Source organism: Hemitrygon akajei, chromosome 10 (assembly GCF_048418815.1).
Source record: "Hemitrygon akajei chromosome 10, sHemAka1.3, whole genome shotgun sequence".
In the NCBI taxonomy this organism is placed as follows: domain Eukaryota; kingdom Metazoa; phylum Chordata; class Chondrichthyes; order Myliobatiformes; family Dasyatidae; genus Hemitrygon; species Hemitrygon akajei.
The window spans coordinates 149,773,361-149,797,882 of NC_133133.1; the positions used below are offsets into that span (position 1 = coordinate 149,773,361).

The 24,522-nt window shown below is 43.0% G+C and overlaps 1 protein-coding gene across 2 annotated transcripts in view; it reads left to right on the forward strand.

Moving 5' to 3' along the window:
• The window catches only part of LOC140734814 (synapsin-3-like), a 315,531-nt gene that overhangs the window by 70,827 nt on the left and 220,182 nt on the right, over window positions 1-24,522 (forward strand). For both annotated transcript variants that reach the window (XM_073059372.1, XM_073059373.1), the window contains exon 3: window positions 21,008-21,065. In XM_073059372.1, the coding sequence (XP_072915473.1) occupies window positions 21,008-21,065 (58 nt within the window). The remainder of the gene's footprint in view (window positions 1-21,007; window positions 21,066-24,522) is intronic.

Here is a 24,522-nt window from a genome sequence, read left to right on the forward strand (position 1 = left end):
CGAACCCCCAGTATGCGTACGTGGTCTTACCTGATGGGCGGGAGGACACGGTCTCCGTCCGTGACCTGGCGCCCGCAGGAGCAGCAGACCACTACCCCGAACACTCCACGGTAACTATGAACCCTGTACCTGAGGTGACACCGCGCACACCGAGCCCTACACAGACTCCTCACGACACTCCTATACCGGGCGTCTCGCATGCACATATACCAGGTACCTCGCACACGCATGAGGGATCACTGACGCCTAGTGGGCTGACACCTCCAGTTAGGCCGGAACCAGCACAACCACCGTCTCTGGTTCAATCACCACCGGCACCTGTGCAATCACAGCCGGTGCTACGTAGATCGCAGCGACAGATTCGACCACCTGATAGACTTAACCTGTAAATATCCTTGTAAGAAACCTCGCCCCATGGGGACTCTCTTTTAAAACAAAGGGGGGGGGTGAATGTGGTGAACTGCATATACCTGTCTGGACACGCCCCCCCACTGACTGCTCCTGTGGCTCCTCCCATGGACCCTGGTATAAAGGCGATTGGAGACACCGCCCCGGCCTCAGTCTCCAGGATGTAGTGTGGTGGTCAATTGCTGCTTGTTCTTTCTTCCAGCCAATAAAAGCCTATATCTCGCCTCACGTCTCGGAGAGTTATTGATGGTGCATCATGGGTACGGGACACTGGTTTGAGGATCTCCTGGAATGATGTCTTGTGGTTGACATGCTTGGCTCAAGTTCCATCATTTGTGTCACCAACCAGTGGAGAATATTTCCCTGCCTCCCATTATCTACAACTTCATTGGGCTTTCTTGTTGTCACACTTGTTGCCTTCCATCGGGCAGGAGGTACAGGAGCCTTAGGTCGCATGCCACCAGGTTCAGGAACAGTTATTATCCTACAACCATCAGGCTCCTGAACCGGCGAGGATAACTTCACTCACCACAACTCTGAACTGGTTCTACAAGCTACAGACTCACTTTCAAGGACTCTTTACTTCTCATGTTCTCTGTTTTTAAGAACTTATTTGCACAATTTATATTTATTGCACATTGTTTTTAGTCAGTATTTACGTACAGTTCTTTGTAAATTGTATTTCTTTATTTTCCTGTAAATGCCTGCAACAAAATGAATGTCAAGGTAGTATATGTTAACATCTACAGTATGTACTTTGATTATACATTTTACTTTGACTACTTCAGTGCCATGGCCAGTAACTGCCACCTCATCTCTGATCTTTTTCCATTTGGAATACAAGCAGAAACAAGAACTAGGATCAGCTCAGCATCAGTAACAGGTGATCGGTGTGTAAGGTAGAAATTACACATTCTCCATTTAAATCATGGTGGAAGGGGGCTGTGTGCTAACTGAACAGTTGTATTGAGTGCTTTCTGTGGGCTTGATGAAGCTGGATTTAGCAGTATTGTCGATGCATTGGAACACCTTAGGAAAAGATCGAAGTTATTAAAAGCGGTGTGGGCATGAAACCTTAACAAATGTCAGCCTATTGGCCACTGTACAGTTTCGGAGGTAGAAGCAAGTAATCCACATGTAGACCTCGGCAAGGCCAGGAGATGGCGCTCCTCTTCAATAGTTTGCAATGGTTTGCTTTCAGTCTAACTGCAGTGCAGCCGTGGGTTACATTAGCAGAACCTCTCTGGTCATCTCCATTGAAGATATTTAGAATACATGATAATCTGCTGGAAAAATACTACAGTACTGGGCTAGTGTTTAATTGAGAATGTCACAAATTGTATAATCAAAGATTTGCAAAAGTGGAGCACATGGGTCTTTTAAAGCCCTCTCACCTGACATGCTTACATTCAGAAAAAGACTAATTCAAAAGTTCTTTTGAATGGCTGTTACCTGAACTTCACATTACAGTTGATGCTATATCTGTAGACTACATCTAGCACTTTCTGTTTCATTTCAGTTTCTCAGCAATTGTTTTAGTTACAGGAAATACTGCAATTACAAACAAGAGAAAATCTGCGGATGCTGGAAATCTAAGCAACTCACACAAAATGCTGGAGGAACTCAGCAGGTCAGGCAGAAATACAGTCGACATTTTGGCCCAAAATCCTTCAGCAGTCCTGTATGAAATAACTGTTTATTCTTTTCCAAAGACGCTGCCTGACCTGCTGAGTTCCTCCAGCATTTTGTATGTGATATTTACTGGAATGTTTGGTTCTGAGTGCATTAAAATAGACAAAACATTAATCAGAGAGATATTTTAGGAACTTGCAATTCTGGGCAAATATTTTCAATCCTAACTATGATAAAGTGATTCCTAAAATCACTCAATTGTTCTAATTTTAAAGTTATGCCCTTCATTCAGAGCATGTTGTCAGAGAAAACAGTTCTTCTGAATCTATAATAATGGATATTAGTCTATTGTGTTGAATACTCCCTACTCCCTCCGGGGTTTCTATTAAAAGCCAATAGTTAGACAAAATAGAGTCAAAATGGCAAGTAAAGGTTTTAATTTCATCTTGCATAGTTTGAATAACATATGGAGCACAGATTAATTACTTGTAAATGTAGGGAGTTCATTATATAAGAACTTTTATTCATGAGACCTGGCTTTGTAGGCTGAACCAGCATTTAATTGCCCATCTCTAATTGCCCTTGAGAAGATGAAGATGAACTGCTGCTGAAGTGCTTGAGGTGTTGATAGTTCCAGGATTTGACCCAAATACAGTGCAGGGACAGTAATAGATTTTGAAGTTAGGGTGGTGTGTACCTTGGGGGGGGGGGCAACTTAGAATTGGTGGTGGTCTTATGTTACTGTTGTCTTGCTACCTTTTAACTGGTAAAGGTTGTAGCTGTGGAAGGTGCTGTCTGAAGAGTCTTGGTGAGTTGCTGCAGTGTATCCTTTGGATGGTACAAGCTGCTGCAGTGGTTCATTGGTGGTGTGGAGTGAGTGAATAATTGTAGACAGGGTGCCCACCAACAGGCTGTTACGTCATACATAGTCTTGTTAAAAGCTGCACTCGCATTAATTCTCCTTGGGCTTCCAGCTGGGTCCAGGTATTGATTTTAACTGATGTTTCAATGACAAACTCTACAATCTTCACCAGAGATTTCTCGTCCAGTGGTATGCATACTCAACTCCCATCGTCCATCCCTCCTGATTGGTTAGTCCTCAACCAATCAGGTTTCCACTGCCCCACCTTGTTTACAATTGTATTCCAGTTTTTACTCAAAGTGAGACCTTTGCCTTTGTTGAAATTCTTATTCTCTGGTCTTATTTCAATGGTTTCCTTCACCAGGTAGTCCCAAAATCCATTGGTGTGGCACAGTAGTTCTGTGCCAGTCAATCCTGTGGTCATTGTGAATGCAGTGTTCTACTACCGCAGATTTCTCCAGGTAACCCAAACGGATTCACCTCCCGTGCTCCTTGATGCGTGTTTCTACCGTGCGTCTGGCTGATTTACGCTGCTTCACACTCACAGAGAATCCTGTAAACGCCAGGCGTCCTGAGTCCCAGGTCATCTTTGACCCACTTAAACTGGAACTTGAGCTTCCCCACGGGTTTGTGGATGGTATTTACCTGGCATTTCTTCAGGACTCATTCAGCCAAGTGGAGGGTATCCCACCACACTCACGACTTGAGCCCTGTAATGGTGGACGGGCTCTGGGGAGTTAGGATGAGTTACCCACTGCAAGATTCCTAGCCTCTGACATGCTCTAGTAGCTCATTGTGTATATGGTGACTCTAGTTCAGTTCTCGGTCAGTAGTAACCCTCGTAATATTGATAGTGAGGGATTCAGTGCTGGTAATGCCAGAGAGTGATAGCTGGCTTTGTCCCTTGTTGAATACTGTCTCTGCCTGGCATCTGAAGAGCATAAATATTCCTTGGCACCGATCGGTTTAGGGCTCAATGTTGTCCAGCTCTTGCTGCATCTGGTTGTGGACTGCTTCGTTATCTGAGGAGGTGCAAATAACGCTGAGCATTGTCCAATCATCAGTGAACATTTCTCCTTCTGGCTTTATGACTGGAAGAATGTCAGTGATGAAGTTGCCTGGGTCTGGAATATTTCCCAAGGAGCTCCTGCAGAGATGTCCAATTCACTGGCTGAATGGAAAATTAATTTTTAATGTATTTAAGTGCAAATCAAGGGGCTATGTGAAGAGGGGAGGGGAAATCTTCTGTGTTTCTATGGTTCAGTGATGGCTCCCTATCTGCTTTCACACACTTTAGTGTGAACATATTAAATCCATTCATCATTGTGAACGCACAAGTTTCATGTAACATTGCATTTGTGCGATTCATAATTGTTTTTTGTTGGCATTAAATATATTCTTGTTATGCATTATTGGCATCTAAAACAGAAAGGAAAATCACCTGCAAAGGCTCTCAATGAAGCTGGTCGTCACAGAAAGGACATGGAGTTGCTATCCTGCGAGAATCTGCAGAGTTGTAGTCCAGGGTTGGAGCTGGAGGATAAACTTACCTATCACACATAAATCTGTCACTGCATGAAACAAGGTTTGACGGAGAAAATGCATAGCCTTGCTCTCACAGGTGCAGTGGATAAATTTGCTGCCTGGTATGTTCCTGAGGAGCAAGAGCTGCTTCGCTTGCTCCTGTACTGCTTTGTTTCTGCCAACAGATGTCCTTACCTCACTACGAATGTGTGTGACTAATGACCAGAGAGCAAATACTCATGGTAGTCTTGCTTTTTTCAGGGAGGGGGGTGATTTCTTTTGTGTGCCCTCCAGAATGTGTCTCAGTTTCTGAGTGGTTTGTAAAAGAAAGAGATCATTACCATAAAAAGGAACGTGCAAGTGCATTTGTGTGGCCTCCATTGGTTGTGGTCGACCACGGGCAGTCACTGGTTTGTTGAGCAGCATCGACTGTGGCTATTGAGGCCGATCCTGGAACGATCCTGGCCGATCTGCCACAGTTGCTGCATGTGTAGGGCGTCCACATGCTGTCTCTGCATTGAGAAGCCTAACCACCCATTTCTTTGAAGGCTGGGATTCAATATGCTTTGTAAAAGTTCTTGTGCGGGTGATTTACTTCAGTTATTTTCCCTGAATGATCAGCTTCCTAACAACCAGCATGACGCTATCATATACAGTAATGTATCAAACTTGAACTGGTATGGATCAGACGACTTATTTCACCAGACCGGCACTGATTGATGCCTCCTTCTCAGCACCTTAATTCTAGAAAAATAAACAGGTGCAGCACAGAGAAGAGCATTTGACCCATTGCAAAGTTTGGAATTATAGAGGCATGAGAGAGGAGCTGGCCAAATTTGATTGGAAGGGGACACTAGCAGTGACGATGGCAAAACAGGAATGGCTGGAGTTTCTGGGAGGAATTCAGAAGGCACAGAATAGGTACATCCCAAAGAGTAAGAAGATATATTCTAAAGGCAAAAGAGAGGACATATAACAGAGAAAAAATTAATGGAAAGTTAGAGGATTGGGAAGCTTTTAAAAACCAACAAAAGGCAACTAAGAAAACCATTAGGAGGGAAAAGGTGAAAAATGAATGTAAGCTAGCCATTAATATTGACGAGGATATCAAAAGCTTTTTAAAAGATATATAAAGAGTAAAACAGAGGTGAGAGTAGATATTGGACTGCTGGAGAGGTGGTAATGGGGACAAGGAAATGGCGGACGAACTAAATAAATAATTTGCATCTGTCTTCACTGTGGAAGACACTAGCAGTATACTGGAAGTTCTAGAGTGTCAGGGAGCTGAGCGAGTGCAATTGCTATTACTAGGGAGAACGTGCTTGGGAAGCTAAAAGGAGGTCTGAAGGGAGATAAGTCACCTGGATCTAGACTACACCCCTGGGTTCTGTATGAGGAGCTGAAGAGATTGTGGAGGCGTCTTTCAAGAATCACTAGATTCTGGCATGGTTCCAGAGGACTAGAAAATTGCAAATGTCACTCCACTCTTCAAAAAGAGAGGGAGGCAGAAGAAAGGAAATTATAGGCCAGTTAGCCTGACCTCAGTGGTTGGGATGCTGTTGGGATGGATTGTTGAGGACACGGTTTCATGGTACTTGGAGCCACATGATAAAATAGTCCAAAGTCAGCATGGTTTTCTTTATGGGAAAATCTTGCTTGACAAATCAGTTGGAATTCTTTGAGGAAATAACAAGCAGGACAGATGAAGGAGAATCAGTGGATGTTGTGTTCTTGGATTTTCAGAAGGCCTTAAACAAGGACCTGCACATGAGGCTGCTTAACAAGGTAAGTGCACAAGTTATTACAGCAAATATACTAGCATAGATAGGGGATTGGCTGATTGGCAGAATACAAAGAGTGGGAATAAAGGGGGACTTCTCTGGTTGGCTGCTGTGTCCAGTGACCAGTGGTGTTCTGCAGGGGTTGGGGTTAGGTCTGCTTCTTTTCACGTTATACATGAATGATTCAGATGATGGAATTGATGTCTTTGTGTCCAAGTTTGTGGACTATATGAAGACAGGTTAGTGTTGAGAAAGCAGAGAGGCTGAAGAAGGTCTTAGACAGATTAGGAGAATGGGCAACAAAGTGGCAGATGGAATACAGTGTCAGGAAGCGTGTACTCATGCACTTTGGCTGAAGGAACAGAAGTATAGACTATGTTCTAAATAGGCAGAAAATTCAAAAATCTGAGGTGCAAGAAGACTTGGGAGTCCTCCTTAGGATTCCCTAAAAGTTAAGTTGCGGGTTGAGTCAGTGATGAGGAAGGCAAGTGCAATGTTAGCATTCATTTCGAGATGACTAGAATACAAAGACAAGGATGTAATGCTGAGGGTTTATTAGGCTCTGGTGAGGATGATCTCATTAAAACTTATCAAATATTGTAAGGCCAGTATAGAGTGGATGTGGAGAGGATGTTTCCTATTGTGGCATAGTCTCGGATCAGAGGGTGTATCCTCAGAACAGAGGGGCGTCCATTTAGAATGGAGATGACGAGGAATTTCTTTAGCGAAAGGGTGGTGAATCTGTGGAATTCGTTGCCACAGGTGGCTGTGGAGGCCAGGTCATTGGGTGTATTTAAGGTGGATGTTAAAAGGTTCTTGATTAGTTAGGGCATGAAAGGTTACAGGGAGAAGGAAGGAGAATAGGGCTGGGGGGCAGGGGAAGGGGTCAGCAATGATGAAATGGTAGAGCAGCCTCGATGGGCTTAATGGCCTAATTCTGCTCCTATCTCTAATAGGATCTTATGGTCTTATTGAAGACACCAAAGAATAAAGTTGCTCACTCATCCGTTCAAATTATTCATACAATCAGAGATGGAAGGCACCTATTCTTTGGGTTTGAAATCAATATATAAGGAAACAATGACATAGTTTATTTTCCTTATATAACCTTAGCTGCTCTTTCTTTCATTTCAGTCTTCCTGGTTTTGTAAAGCTTTATAAGTTTCAGGGAAAAAAAAAGTTAGACTTTAAATATAATGAAAAGAACTGAGATATATGATCTAGATGATTAACAAATTAAATCTCATTACCTGTTCTTGTTCCTTCTTGCATCTTTTGGAGCACTGGGCAGCATTGTTGCCTTTTGCATAGCATTTGGCTGTTTCTCATGAGGCCAGATTGCTGGCTCAACACTCAACCCAGCACAGACGACAAGCCGGCTGGATTTGAACTCAGGACCATTTGCCTCAAAGTCCAGTGCTGATGCCACTACCCCCTCCAGCCAGCTATATCTGTGTTAGACCTTTTGATTCACATCTGTTGGAAAATGCTCTATAACAACTTTTATCTATGACGTGTTACGGTAATGTAATAGCATACGTATCTGGCCCTCCCATTAGTTCCCTGGCTAAATCTTTCCTCTTTCCTATATCTATCTTGCATTAACTTATATATACCCTTCCTAGCTGCATACCTCTTCCCTGTTCTTGAATTAAAACCATTATTCCTGGCTTTATGCTCTCCTTTAAAACTAGGTTCTGCAACTTTCTTTAAGATCCTAAAACACTAGAGGCCCCATGCTGTCTGTTCTAAGTTCAAAGAAAATTTATTATCAAAGTACTTTTATGTTGCCATATACTACTTGAGATTCATTTTCTTGCAGGCACTTACAGGTAAATCAAGAAATGCAATAGAATTTGTGAGAAACTGCATATATGCAAACGAAGACCAATGTGCAACAGCAAACTGTGCAAATGAGCAAGCTGTACCGAGAACAGGAGTTGTCCTTCAAAGTGAGTCTTTAGGTTGTAATGTCAGTTCAGGTTTGTGGTGAGTGAGGTTATCCACTGGTTCAGGAGTCTGATCGGTGTAGAATAATAACTGTTCCTGAACATGGTGGTTTGTGACCTAAGACCTTTGTCCCCTCTGCCCAATGGTGGAGCGAGGGGAGATGGTGACCTGGATGATGGATGCTGCTTTCTTGTGGCAGTGCTCCATGTAAATATGGAGGGGAGGGCTTTGCCTGTGATGGACTGGGCTGTATCCACCACTTTCTGTCCTCTTTCTGTTGCCGTAACAGGCTGTGATGCAACCAGGTAGGATACTCACTACTGTGCGTTGAAATAAGTTTGTCAATGTTGTTGGTGACATGCTGAATCTACACCAACTTCTAAAAAAGTAGAGGTACTGGTCCCAAGACTGATATGTTAATTCCATGGAATTTAAAACTACTGACCTCTCCATCTCTGATCTAATGAGAACTGGCTCATGGACTTTCAGTTTATTCCAATTGTAGACAATAATCAGCTCTTCGGTTTTGCTGACGTTGAAGGAGAAGGTGGTTGTTGTGGCACCATTTAACCAGATTTTTAAACTCCCTCCTGTATGCTGATTCATTACCACACTTGATTCAGCTAGCAACAGTAATCATAAGATTAAATAAGGCATTGGAACTATACTTAGCCACACAATCGTAGGCATAAAGTGAGAAGAGCAGGGGGCTAAGCAAACAGCCTTGTGGTGCAGTGGAGGTGAATGTGGAAGAGATGTACTAACTGGTGCCTATCCGTGAGGAAATCAAGGATTCATTTGTATAGGGAGCTTTTAATGTCCAGTTCTTCGAGGTCCATAATACACACAGGAACTCAGCAGGTCAGGCAGCGATAATGGAAAGGAACAAAGAGTCGACATTTCGGGCCGAGACCCTTCATCAGGACTTGTAAAGAAGAGGGAAGAAGCCAGAATATGAGATGGTGGCAGTTGGAGAAGTACCACATGCTGCAAGGTGAGAGGTGCAGCCACATGAGAGAGAAGGTAGGTGGGTGGGTGGGGCAGGAGGGATGAAGTAAGAAGCAGGAAAATAATAGGTAGCGAAGGTAAAGGGCTGAAGAAGAAGGAATCTGATAGGAGAGGAGAGTGGACCACGGGAGAAGGGTGAGAAGGAGGGGCACCAGAAGGAGGTGATAGGTAGGTGAGGAGAAGGAATAAGAGGGGACCCAGAGTAGTGAATGGAAAAGAAAAGAAGATGGGCAGAGAATTTACTGAAAGTTGAAGAAATTGATGTACATGCTGTCTGGTTTTGAGGCTACACAAGTGGAATACAAGGTGTTGCTTCTTCAGCCTGAGAGTGGGTACATTGTGGAGTAAATGAGGCCATGGACCAACATGCTGGAATGGGAATGGGGACTGGAATTAAAATACTTGGCCACCAGGAAATCCTCCTTGCTGCAGATAGAGCTAAGGTGCCTGAAGTATCGGTCCGCCGATCTTTGTCAAGTCTCACTGATGTAGAGGAGGCTGTTACCTGTAGTGATGAGTTTTGAAGGGATGATAGTATTGAATACTGAGCTGCAGACAATGACAAGCATCCTAGTGTATGCATCTTCATTGCCCAGATTTTCCGGAGCTGAGTGATGAGCCAATGAAATGGCACCTGCTGTTGCTCCGTAGGCAAATTGGAGTGGATCCAAGTCATTCCTCAGGTAGCTCTCGAAGCACATCATCACAGTGGACGTCAGGGGTTCTGAACTTGTGTCCATGGACCCTTTGCTTAATGGTATTGGTCCATAGCACAAAATGGTTGGGAACCCCTTGGTGCTACTGGATGATACTCTTTGAGGCTGGATACCACAGTATTCTTGGGAACCGATATGATTTATGCCCCTTGAAACAGATGGGTACTTCAGATTGCTGAAGCAAGAGGTTAAAGATGTCCATAAACACTCCAGCCAGTTGATAGCGCAGGTTTTCAATAATCGGCCAGGCACACCACCTGGGCCAGATGCTTTCTGTGGGTTCACCCTCCTGAAGGAGTAGCAGTCGGCCTCAGAAACTGAAATCACAGGGTCATCAGGGGCTGTGGGCTTATTGAAGGCGCCTTTATGTTCTTCTGGTCAAAGGGAGCATAAAAGGCCTTGAGTACAATTGGGAACGAAGCCTTGTTGCCACTTTATGCTGCTTGGTTTGGCTTTGTAGGAAGCGATGGCATTCCAGCTGTGCCACAGCTGTTGAGATGGCCGCCTTGTTGTGGACAGAGCGAAAGTGTTTGACAAATGTGTTCCCCATTCTATGTCAGGTCCTGTTTTTCAGATCGCCAGTTGTAAACACCATTGATCTAGCTCTCAGCAAATTATGAATCTCTTGGTTCATCCAGGGCTTCTGGTTGGGGAAGACTCTGTTTGGTTTTGTGGGGGCACACTCAACCATGAGTGTCTGTATAAAGTTGGTAACATTGTGGTCTTCTGAAGAATCACTGACTCCACGCAGTCCTGTAGCCCTCACCTGCTTCTCGTGACTGGCTCTTTGCTCTCTTTACCTCTTAAGTGTCTGCCTATATGCAGGTTGGAGGGGGGCTGCCAAATGGTCCGATCCCCGAAGTGCAGTCGAGGGATGTAACGTTAGGTAGTGTAGCAGTGGTTGAGTGTGTTGGGTCTTCTGGTGCTGCAGGTAACGTGCTTTTGGTAGCTGGGCAGAGATTTCCCTAGGCTAGGCTGATTGAGGTTGCTGGCAATGATGTGAAAAGTGTCAGGTTAGGTGGTTTCTTGTTCGTTAATCATGGCACTCAGTCATTCTTTGGTGTTATGTAAACTGCAGTCGGCATCACAGCAGAGAACCCTCTTGGTAAGTAGAACAGTCGGCACTTAATCATTAGGTGCTCCAGGTCAGGAGAACAAGCGTTAGACAAGACTGCGACGTCTGGATACCATGATGAGTTTTTCATGAAGGAGGTGCTGCCACCTCTGCTCTTTCCTGATGTTGCCTCTTGGACTTGTTCACTTTCAATAAGGGTGTTTAATGTACACTTTTAATAAGGGTATTTGGTTAGATGTTCTGTATTTGCCATGTGCCTTACAGAAAAGTTCAGGATTGTGTTAGAAGCAAAACAATAACTAACACAAGGTATATGTTGACTGCAGTCAGTACACATGGCTGATACGTTTGTCTGCCAGAATGGTAGGAGAGGATTTTGCTGCCTGCCTTCTATTTGGAAAGAGTGGAGGTGGTTCTGAATGCAAATTATATCAACTTTCCAAGGAGGACTCTGAACTAACCACATGGCAATACGTGGAAATAGCAATGTGATATCGCTACCGTTATTAGAGATGGACATGAAAGAAAGGCTATTTAGTTTGTGAGCCACAGTTTTTATAGTATCCTGAAAAGATTTATTTAAGTATGTGCAACCAGGAGAGATGGCTGGTGAACATGTTATCAGGTTAACAATACTGGGTGAAAGTTGAAATGTTCACACATTCCCAATACCATTTGCAATGGGATAGTTTGGTGTACAGGACGGTAAGCGGGCAAATACAAGTAAAACTGTTTGATATGCAGGACATTGACAGATATAGGAAGAGCATTGGTGAACGTTAAATAAGTTTTGCTTGGGGCACAATCCTGAGTAGCAGGCAGGAAATGAATCTATAGAAATAGCAATGGCAGTGAGCTGATTTATGTGGATCTTCAATAAAAAGGCTTTAGGTCACACGAATACCACAAGCTGGAATTGATGAAGGCGGAAAAGGCAGGGGGCCTCGCTATGGCTGTTATGGAAGCCAGCTTGTGTCAAAATCTTTGCTTTGGATGACCCTTTGCCTTAATGCTACCACATAGGGCATATTGTGCAGACGTGTGTGTCCCTGCAGTAAACAATTGTTGGTAAACTACGTGGTCGCTGGCAAGGGATAGAAGTGTATTGTGCTTGTTGGGGTATCGTCAATCTGTTGGATTTGGATGGGAAAGATGTAGAGTTAGGTAGCTTTGCCCTGCAGCTGTAGAGGAAATAATTGAAAAACTCTATGATAATTATGCACATTAATTCTGCTGCAGGTTAGTTGAATAGAGGGCAAGATGTGTACTGAAAATATTTCAAACCTTTTTTGGGAAGTCACTAAGTTGATAATAGGTACTAATGCAGGAGAGACTCTTCAGGTTCTGGAGGAGATAGACTGTGGGGTTGCCAAGGACAATTGATGAGTCCAGTTAATTATCATGGCTATGGGTTACAACCATGGACCTCCAACTGTGGCCATGGGCAAGATCACTTTAGCTAAAGGACTATAGTAGCACCGGGCTGCACAATGAAGAGATCCTGGAACTTCACAATTTGAAGGTGCACTTGGCCCCAAAAAGGCTACTGATTAGGGCTTTGAGAAAGACTTAAAAAGTCCTGAGCTCACCGACATCAACACATCAGTACATGGTGGTTTGCACGGAGTGACCAGAATACTAATAGCTACTGTTCCATTATCTAAGCAAGTGTAAGAAGGTAAACATGGGACAACTGACACATGTAGGTGATTCTGTGAGGGAGGGTACACTGATTTTGGAATGGGTAGCGATGGACTGCCACCGATAGAGATGGAGTCTAACGAGAGCCCTTCTGAAGAGGAGTGTGCAGCTTGTGTCAAAAGGTGAGAGGCGCAAAGTCAGAAATGGGAACACTGCCTGATGTGGCTGAGTGAAGCAGACATTGCTAGAAGATCCATTAGCATAGATACAAGGGCTAGGATGATGATGCTTGAAATGTTTTACTCACAGGCACAAGGTTGTGGTGTGAGTCAGGGATAGCGATGTGTAATAAACCTAGAGGGACATCAAAAGAATTATTAGAGTGTTTATTTAAACCTTGGGATTTGCAGAACAGTGAGTAGCTCAGAAGAGGATTTTGATTTTCATTTTTAGAAATGAGACAGTTCACCGAAGTGTTATGATAGCAGCTGTACCATTGCTAGAATCCACTAGATATGAGAGGAAAAGCCTGGCATGCGGTGTAGTAGTAAAGCTGATTTGATTAAGTTTACTTGTACTGCTGTGCTGGGTGTGATTGGATAAGGTATGTAGTCTTTGAGACTTGTGATGTTCACACAGCTACTAAATGGCTCTAACCAAAAAATGCACCGTTGATAGAGTCCAACACAGCATGGGAACAGGCACTTCAGTCCAACAGATCTATGTTGACCAAGATGCCTATCCAAGCTAGTCCCACTGGCTTGTGCTTGGCCCATGTCCCTCGAAACCTTTTATATTCATGTACCCATCCAAATGTCCATTAGATGTTGTTATTGCATCCAACTCAACCACTTCCTCTGGCAGCTTATCACTCTCTGATATGTATATGGAATGAACTGCCAGAAGATTCCTACTAAATGTTTCACCTTAAGTTTATTCTATTTGTTGATTCTCCAACCCTGAGATAAAAGGTATGCATCCACTTTATCCATGTCCATCAATATTTTTTATTTATCTCAAATAGGTAACTCCTCAGTCTCCCACATTCCAGGGAATAGAGTGCTAGATTGCCCAAACTCTCCCTATAACCCAGTCTCTCAAGTCTTGGCAACATCCTCATAAATCTTGCTGCACTATTTCCAGCTTAATGGCATCTTTCCTACAGTGAAATGACCAAAACTGAGCATAGTGCTCCAAGTGTGGCCTCACCAATGTCTTGTAGAAGTGAAAAATAACATGCCATCTTCTATACTCAGTGCTTTGACTGATGAAGGCCAACATGCAAGAAGCCTTCTTCATCACCCTGTCAACCGATGACACAACTTTCAGGGAACTATATAGTTGTACTCCTAAGTTCCCCTCCATGTTCTACAATACTTTGTGGAGCCCTACTGTTCATTGTGCAATTTTGACCTTGGTTTGACTTCCCAAAATGCAACTCCTTGCACTGAACTAAAGTGAAATCCATTTGCTATACAAAATTCAAAGTAAATGTATTATCAAAGTATGTGTGTATTATTATGTACTACCTTGAGATTCATTTTCTGGTAGACATTTACATGAAAAAAATTACAACACTATTTTATGAGATACCATATACAAACAGACAAAAGCTGACAAACTGTGGAAAAGAAGAAAAGCTGCAAATAATACTGAGAACATGAGTTGTAAGGAATCCTTGAAAGTGAGTCTGGAGGCTGTAGAATCAGTTCAGGATAGTGGTGAATATAGTTGGTTCAGGAGCCTGATGGTTGTAGGTTAATTACTGTTCCTGAACCTGGTGGTAAGAGACCCAAGGCTTCTGTATCTGCTGCTCAATGGCAGTTACCCAAAGGGGCCTGGATGGTGGGGTTCTTTAATGATTGCTGCTGCTTTCTTATGGCAGTGCTTCAGCAGCGGGGTAGGATTTGCCTGTGATGGAGTGGGACGGCCCAACACTTTCTGTAGCCCACTTTCCTTAGCACACTTACCCAGCTGATCAAGATCCTGCTGTAATTCTTGATAACCTTCTTCACTGTCTACAATCCCGAATACTCCAGTGTTATCTGTAAACTTGACAACCATGCCTTGAACATTCTCATCATAATTGTTGATATACACCTATTTCCCGAGAGCAGGTGAGAGATTCTCTGTTCACAGCTATGTATAGTCAATATAACTTTTAGTACAGAAAAGGAGATTTGCCATGTGGTAAGCTAATTGGAAAAATCATTTATTATGTTTCTCAGGATCAGAAGCACATAGTTTGGTGTTAAACTTTGTTGTTTAGTATTGAATCTAACAGGATTAGAAAATGAGGAGGTTTATGTTTAGCTATTTGTATTGTTGACTATATATCATTTTATTGCGAGGAACTAGTTGTACAATTTTACATGTTTTGACAATAGTCAATAGAATAATGAATATGGCTAATTTGTTAATACTTAGTTAGTTTCCGAATGGTAAAACAGTGAGTTTCAGTTTATCCATAACTATAAGAAACACATGCACATTGTGGAATGATTTTTTGATACACTGTAAATATTAGTTACTGCTATTGTTTGTTGTTATCTTCATCAAAAAACTGTTTGGTTAGAAGCTCTATCTTTGTACTTGCCGAACTGAATGGGAACATAAAATCTGTGGATGTTAGAAGTTGCATTTATGATTTTTGTGAAACACAATGTCCATGCAAACTGGGAGCTTTATGTCATGTGAGGTCAAATTAATAATTAACATGATGGATAGAAGTCTAAGTATGCAAAGGGTTTGACTTTGACCTCAAGTTTGGTTGCTTGGTCAAAATTTAGCTTGGTCGATGAAATGGATAAAAAGACTCCTGTCTGAGCAGGTTCAAACGAATTTCTCTTCCTTTCCTATCTGATCTTTAACTCTGATTTAGGTAGTGGCTCAGAAATAAATTTGGTAAATTGGTTTATTTTCACATGTAGGGAACGACAGTGATAAACTGTTCATATCGATCAATTTGTTACCACGGTGCATTAGGGTCGTACAAGGTAAGACAATAACAGTGCAGAATAGTGCTGCCATACAGATAAAGTGCAGTACAGGTGGACAGACTGTAAGGCAAAAAGGACTTTCTGCACAATGGACCTCTTTGAAACATAGTCACTATTATATATGAACAATATGAATTATTTTCTGCTCAGAAAAGCAGAAATATTTCCCTCTCCCACCACCCCTGGCCCCAGTGAAATGAGTGATCATGCACAAGGAGCAATCTTGACCAGAGCACAGAGAAAGCACCAGGATCTCTTCAAACGTGTAGTGTCTTTGCTATCCATAAGGATGGGTTCCCCAGCAAATGTAGATGTTCCTCAGTTATCAGACCAGACTGTAGCTGTTCGTTCGTGCTTGATAATAGGGAGTGAATGACACTCTGCCAGATAGGAGGTCACTTCTGAGGCAAGGCCAGTATCGGAAACACCAGTATTGCACTTCCAGAGAGCATGCTGCTCCCCAGGGAATGCCTAATGCTCACACAGGGGTATAAAATGTGAAGTGTTTCATCCTCTGTCACTGTAAACTGATCAGCACAAGCATTCACCGAAAAAGAAAGATAGTGAAAACAGAATACTTAACATTCAACTCTCAGTGCAGAAACATGGTAACTTCAACCCTGTCCAGTGCCTGCAAGATGAAAGGCTGTTCTGGTGGCCTTTCAGAAAACATTGAACACCGGTTACAGAGAGGCCTTGTGCATGCCTACAATTCTAAGTATGCCTCTTTGTTGTTGTTACTGCCATTGTGATAAACAAGATCAGAGTGAACATGTCCTGAATTCCAATTTGCTTCCCTTCATTCTTGGCACGTTTGCCCCTGATGCTGTCAAAGTCTTGTAAAGAATCTTAATCCATGTGCAGACTGAACATGTGAACGCAGGAGCTGACAGCGAGGCTTCTGTGTAAGGGCGCTCGACCATGGCATTTAGGTTGCTGGTGCTTTCAGAGTGATTTAAACATTTCTCATTGCACAGGCAACTGAATCACCTCCATTAATACAGCCAGCTGGCTTCAGCAGCAAACTCCGCTCCAGGCACGCCACATTCAAACAGGTTAACTCAGTGGGAAGCATGTAGACACAGGCTAAGACCTAATAATTACAGCCAAGGTAATTCCATATCGAGCTAACTAATCCTGAGTGTGAACTTAATTGTTCTAATAGCTTATGCCTCGTATGTTAAAATAAATACAGACTATTATATATCATAATAAATATGAAAGCAGCACGCTGTGTTGAAAAATAGAAAACTTATAAAACATTTCAAAGAGTTTTGATCCATGTGTTAGATTTCTCTGGAATTCTAGTATGTGGCTTTAGGCCACAGTGTTGAGTTCTATGGCAGTTGTACTTTGGGTGCTGGATTTCTGTGTAAATAATGCACATGCACTTACAGTGCGAACTGAGGCATCTGCAGGGATGTTCAGAAGTTCATGCTGCACTTGGGTGTGGAAGTCAAGGGTCACAGACCTGCTTCTGGAAGGCGTAATAAGGCTGAATAGCTTCCATCTGTGATTCTACTCACACTTATTGGAAAGTTAATGCTGAACCCATGTAGATTCAAAGTTCAAAATAAATGTATTATCTGAGTACATATATGTCGCCATATACAATCTTGACATTCATTTTCTTGTGGGCATACTCGATAAATAGAATAATAAGCATAGTAGAATCAATGAAAGACCATACCAAAATGGGTGTTCAACCGGTGTGCAAAAAAAAAACACTGTGGAAATACAAAAATAAATAAATAATAATAATAAATAAATAAGCAATAAATATTGAGAACATAAGGTGAAGAGACCTTGTAAGTGAATGCATAGGTTGTGGGAACATTTCAATTATGGGACAAGTAGAGTTGAATGAAATTATCCCATTTGGATCAAGAGCCTGATGATTGAGGGGTTATAACTGTTCCTGAGGCTCCTTTCTGATGGCAGCAGTGAGAAGGTGGGGAGGGCATTTCAGAGATCTAGTGAAACCATTCACTGCAGAATTAATTTGAGCTTTCGGGTGTTAGGAATAAGTGGCTACACCTCACAGAGATGCTCTGCACTCTGTGGCTGAACAACCTATTGCCAATGATGAAATACAGTTAGATTCAGGTCTACCAATTCCTTGAGGATCACTGTTTGTTGCATTTCCTCATTGACCCTCAGGCTCCTACACGATTCCAGTGAAGCTCAGTGAAAGATTGAGGAACATTGTGTAGGTACTTTACAACTTTATGGACATTGAGTTGGTTCAGCTTTCTCAATTAGTCTCATTTAAACCTCCTTGGGAACTATTTTTTTCTTGTGGTTTGTACCACCACCACTATTTTTCTTTTGGGCTGTCATGCTATTTCTCACTTAATTTTTCTTGCTTTTCACCCTATGTTGACTTACGTGTTTTACCTTTTGCAACATCTGGATCCTTGACTTCCAGACCAAAAGACATTGGGCTCTTGGACCAACTTCACTTGCTGCAGCGAAGAACTGGCTTCGTGGCTGTGGCCTCACTTTCCGGAACTCTGTGGTTCATGTTCTCTGTGTTATTCGTGTACTTTTCTATTGTTTGCATGGTTTGTACTCTCTTTCATACATTGGGTATTTGGCGGTCTTTGTCGGGCGGGTTTTTTTAAAATGGGTTGTATTGTGCTTCTTTGCTTTGTGGTTGCCTGCAAGGAGATGAATCTCAAGGCTGCAAACAGAATACATACTTTCATAATGTGCTTGGGACTTTGTGATCAGTAAGTGTAGCAGAAAGACCTCTGCCATAATTATCCTCAACACTGGTATTCCAGAATGTGGAAAAGGCACCATCTCCCTGGCCCTACCCTCTGGAGCATTTGAACAATAGACTATTGTTTATTGATTACAACCCTGACTTCAATACTATAGTTTCAAGCAAATTCATTTCCAAACTCCCAGAGCTGGGTCTCAGCATCTCCATACCTCCATTTGCAAATGGATCATTGACCTCCTAAATCAACAGACCGCAATCAGTAAAAACTGGCAGCAACACTTAAACCACAATTATTCTCCACACTGTTTATTCCCAGAAGGCTGCATACTCTGCCTCCCACTCTACTCCCTGTGTAGTCATAACTGTGCAGACAGATTCTGCTTTAATTCCATTTTTCAGGTTGGAAGATGGTAACACTGTAGTGGGCCAAGTTCCAAATAATGATGAATCAGAGGAGGTAGAGACACAGTGTCATAACAACAATCTTTCCCTCAATGTCGGCAGAACAAAGAGCTGGTCTTTAACTTAAGGAAGGGGGTGTGATGCACTTGCTCCTGTTTATATCAGTGTTGAAGTTGAGGGGGTTGAGAGCTTCAAGTTCTTAGGAGTGAACATCACCAATAGTCTGTCCTCGTCCAACCATGTTTATGCCAAGCTCAGAAAGTTCATGTGCCTCTACTTCAGATTCAGATTTGTGTCCTCTCAGACCCTTCTGAATGATGCACCATAGAACACATTCTATCTGGATGTATTATGGATTAGTATGGCGACTGTCCATGACTGTAAGAAACTGCAGAGAGTTGTAGACACTGGTCAGCCCATCAGAGAAACCAACCCCCCCCCCCCCCGCCATGGACTTTGTCTACACCTCTCACTATCTCATTGAAGCAGCCAGAACAATCAAAGACTCCACCCATCCCAGACATTCTCTCTCCTCCACACTTCAACTGAGCAGAAGATGCAAGCGTCTGAAAGCACATACCATCATTCTCAAGGACAGCTTCTGTACCACTGTTATAAGATGAACTCTATAATTTTACCCTAGTAAATTAAAATGAAATCTTGACTGCACAATCTACCCCATTATGTCCTTACACTTTATTGTCTACCTGCACTTCACCTTCCTTATAACTGTAACACTTTATTCTGTACTCTGTTAGAAGCACAAGGAATTCTGCAGAGCTGGAAATCCAGAGCAACGCATAAAAAGTGCTGGAGGAACTCAGCAGGTCAGGCAGCGTCTGTGGAAAGGAATAAACAGTGCACGTTTCAGGCTGAGAACCTTCGGCAGTACTGGAAAGGAAGTGGGGAGTTGCCAGGACAAGAAGGGAAGGAGTGTGAGCTAGAAGGTGATAGGTGAAGCCAGGGGGGTGTGGGAGGCAGGAATGAAGTGAGAAGCCGGGAGCTGGTGGGTGGAAAGGCAAAGGGCTGAAGAAGATAGAATCTGATAAGAGAGTAGACTGGATCATGAGAGAAAGGGAGGGAGGAGGGGCTCTAGGGAGAGGTGATAGGTAAGTGAGGAGAAGAGGTAAGAGGGAAGCCAGAGTGAGGAATAGAAGAGGGAAGATGGAGGGGGTATGTCAGAGAAATCAATGTTCATGCCATCAGACTGGAGGCTACCCAGATGGAATATGAGGCTTTGCTCATCCAACCTGAAATTAGCCTCATCATTGCAGAACAGGAGGCCGAGGACCGACATATCAGAATGGGGATTGGAATTAAAATGGTCGGCCACTAGGAACTCTTGCTTGCTGCAGATGGAGTGAAAGTGCTTGTCAAAACGGTCTCCCAGTCTGCATCAGGTCTCACTGAGGGTTTCTCCCTCCACTGGTGCTGTCTGACCCTGTTCAGCGTATTTAGTTCTTATTCCAGATTTTCATCTTGTTTTGCCTTAGCTGACTGTTTTTCTTTGGGATTAAGTGATTACTGATCTGTGAATTTCAAAGCTGTTTGTGGAAACACTAGATGAAAAATTTCAGAGATGCAAACCTGTTTTTTCTACTGATTTTGGTTGAATCCACGGGAAATGTTGTCTCCGTTGATTATACAAGATTCATGTACTGATAAGTACGCACATTTCAGCTTCTCTGAAAAGTGAGACAGTCGGAGGGTGAATGTTGTTGGAAGAGGGTGTAAGAGAAGGGATAAGACAGGAAATAGCTGTGGTCAAAAAGACAATGTACATGTCAAATAAAAAATAGATGGGGGAAAGGGAGGATCTATAGTGTGGGAAATAGAGAACACAGACAGAATGTGGAAGGGTGGAAATGTCTGGGAACAGAACAGTGAAAATTAAAAAAATATATCTATGCCACCTACCGTTCTCCAGAAATGAAAGATAAAGGAAAAGTACTCAAGACTAACAGAAACAAAAGAGTCTGCACATATTCTGAGCTAGTATGTGCTACTCTGTGAGAAATGATGCCAATTTGTTTCTGCAACTTTATAAAGATATTCTGGTCATTAGTGAAAGGCTTCTGTAGATTTCTACACAAAATCTCTGCCTCTACCTCAGCTCACTTGCTGTTAAAATAATCATTCATGTTGTTGTTATTATTTCCTGACTAGGGGGGAGCACGTAGCTGGAGTAAAGTTAATTGCAATCTCCGCCACCGTTGACTTGAATTGTTACACGTCAGATAGCAATCTCAGCATTTGACTTCCTTCTCGTTTCTCTTTGCAGGTCCAAGTATTTCCGTGGCAAGAAGGTTCTGGAAGAATACGAGATACGTTTGGAGCAGGTCTGTTCAAATTCACTCAACCAAGTGACTGGGGAACGGAAAGAGCTGAAATGGGTGAAACCTGAAAAGGAAGGGAAGTAAGCGATAAAAAGGAGGGATGAAAAGATTGGGAATGGAACAGGAAAAGCTGATGAACTGCAGTATTTAAATATTGTGTCGAGGTCTTGGGCCTCAGAAACTCAGCAGAGGTAAAGGTCTGTATTGATTGCTATATCAGGTACTGGAGGTGCCCTTGAACCCACTTCTACACTTTTAGGTGAACAAGATACCACCCACCATCCTTTTTCTTGTGCCTGGACACCTCTCAGCTCAGCGTTGCTTCTCTTCCTGTTGCAATTTGGTGCAAAAGAAGACCAGGCTGAATAAAGTGAGGAGTTTGTGAGGAACCTGTCACTGTAGCATTCTCCAAATCTTTTTAAAACCAGTACACAGCTGACAATAAAACTCGTGGCAGGTTGCAGTAAAGGTTACCTTCCTCGTAAGCATGAGTTCAGAGAGTCATAGAACCAAAAAGGACAGAAATGAGAGGTTTTGCCCACATTTCCATGCTGACCAGAGAACATATGACAGTACGGCCCAGGAAGAAGTCCTTTAACCCACAGTGATTGAACTGAACACAATGCTGAATTAAACTAAATACCTTCTTCCTACCTATGATCCCTCATTCCCTGCCTATACATGTGTTTATCTAAGAGCCTCTTAAACACCACAATCTAATTCTATTATTACCTCAGCAGCCATTCCCAGCACCTACCACTTACAGTGTAAAAATAAACTTTCCCTGCATGGCCCCTTCAAACTTTACCCCTCTCCCTTTGAATGTACATCCTCTAGTACAAGATATTTATACCCTGGGAACAAGCATGTGAGTATTTTGGGCCCCCTCTCTAAGGAAGGACGTGCTAGGATTGGAGGGGGTCCAGAGGTGTTGCAACGAATGAGGCGAACCCAAGAGCAGGACACAGGCACGGAGGTTGCGTTAGGATGTAGACGCAGGCATGAGCGTTGAACGGCAAACAGGAGAGAGTGCAGGAAGGCAGGAGACAGGCAGAACTGGTCTTGACACGGAGCGTAGAAAGGGAAGCGGCAGACAAAACTTTTCTTAGCACTGAGGGATGGAGTTACACGGGTAAACCTCGGTGCTGAAGTAAAACTTAAAAGACTTATCTTGACACGAAGAGATTGAGTTGCACAGGTAATTCTCGGTACTGAAGCAAAACTTAGAATACACAGTCCTAAGTGGTCGGGGGAACATTAATTAACAAACTGGCAAAACCAACGATCTGGCAACTAGTGGGTGCAAAGCCGGGGTTCTTATGCTGCAGGTCTTGATGGAAACCAGGTGTGCCGCCATCAAAGAAAATTAGGAGAAAATGAGGAATTAACGGTTGGGACCGTGACAACAGGAAGTTCACAAGAATGATCATGGGAATGAAAGAGTTAATGTATGAGGAGTGTTTGTTGGCTATGGGCCTGTACTTGCTGAAGTTCAGAAGAATGAGGAGGGATCTCATTAAACTTATTGAATATTTAAAAACCTAGGTAGAGTAGTCCCTTCAGAACAGAGATGAGCAGGAATGTCTTTAGTCAGTGGGGGTGAATCTGTGGAATTCATTACCACAGATGGCTGTAGAGGCCAGGTCACTGGGTATATTTAAGGTGGAGGTTGATAGGTTCTTGATTAAAAAGGGGTCAAAGGTTATGGGGAGAAAGCGGAAGAACGGAGTTGAGAGGGATAAATATCAGCCATGATGGAATGGCAGAGCAGACTCGATGGGCTAAATGAACTAATTCTGCTTCTATGTCCTATAGACTTAAAGCTCTTCACCCTTTCTGAAGCTTCCACAATCTTCCTGTAATGGGGTGACCAGAACTGCACACAGTGCTCCCAAGTGTGGCCTAACCAAAGTTTTATACAGCTGCCACATGACTTCTTCACTCTTATAATCAGTGCTTCAACCAATGAAAGCAAACATGCAGTATGCATTCCTTACCACCCTATCTACGTCTATGGCCTCTTCCTGTGAGTTGTGGACTTGGACTACAGAGCCCTCTGTACAGGAGTGCTGTTGAGGGTCCCTTTATACTAGATACCCCGAGTGAGGATAACTCATGCTTTCCTGGATTAATCTGCCAGTTTGCCTCCCATTCCTGGAATTGATCTGTACCCCAAAGTATCCTTTGATAGCTCTCTACACTGTCCACAGCTCCACCGAGCTTTGTGTTGTCTGCAAACTCACTAACCCACTGAGCTACGCTTTCATCCAAGTAATTTATATATGTCACAAAAGACAGTGGCCCATAACCGGTCTGTGCAGAACTCCACTGGTCACAGACCTCCAGTCTTCTATTGGCAAACCAATTCTAGATCAAGTCATCATGGATCCCTACCCAGTTTCTCCTCAGAACTGAATTATTCCATCCCAGGCACCATCCTCTGCATCTTCTCTTCCACGGTGGTTGGAATGGATGATCTGAGAGGTTTCAGATGGATCCTCCACAGTCTATCCATTTGAATTGGGGGTTCGTCATCTCGTCCAGGATCAATCTCTCTCCCTATGGCCTTAGATCTCAGCTGAGGGGAGCTACACCGAGGCCCCTTCAAGGTAAAAGTAATTCCCTGACTTACGCAAGGCTGGCTGCTTAGGATGTTCCCTTACCCCCACCTTTTGAGGAAGCAGTGGGAAGGAAAAGCAGGGGTGGAGCCTAAGCAATCCTCAATTTGATACTATTTTAGTTGCCTGTCGTGGCGATCTGCCAGAATGTTTTCCGAGTTGAGATTCTGCGACTTGGGACCAAACAGAATATTTACATTTTGCTGTTCCTCAGAGTTCCCAGCTCAATGGATTCCTTGTCATCAAGTACAAACATTATTAACTATTTAAGATGTTCACTTTAAATAAATAATTTTGTTCAGTTCCTTCCCTTGGCTCGGTTAAATTGGGTGCTGGTTATATTGAATGGGTTGCAGCAGAAAGCGAATTTTATTTGTGGTTAATAGAATCCTGAACCAGGCAGGGTACCTCTGACAAAGCACTTGCTGTTTGACTTCAACTATTCATGTACCTTGTCAAAAACAAGTTCTCACTTCCAGCAAATCTTTAACAAGACCAAAACTCCTTGCTTCTCGGTTTATCATGTTACAATCAGGCTCCTTCCCCAGACGGCTCGGGATGTCTCAAGACATCTTAAAAGCGATCTCCATTTTTATCAGGTGTGGATAAATATCGGTTTGGATTTCAGAAATGAAAGGGAGCCAGTGCACCCCAACCCTGTCCAAGTCAGCATAGGAGTTCAGTGACGGGCTATTTTACATACGATAATTTAAAATGATAATTAACCCCTTGTGTCCTGATGCTCGGTGAATTGCAAGGTTAAAGGCATGATTCGTGAGCTTCTAGTGACTAAACTGGGACTTCTAGCTTAGAATTTATTTTTCAAACACCATTGTAATTAT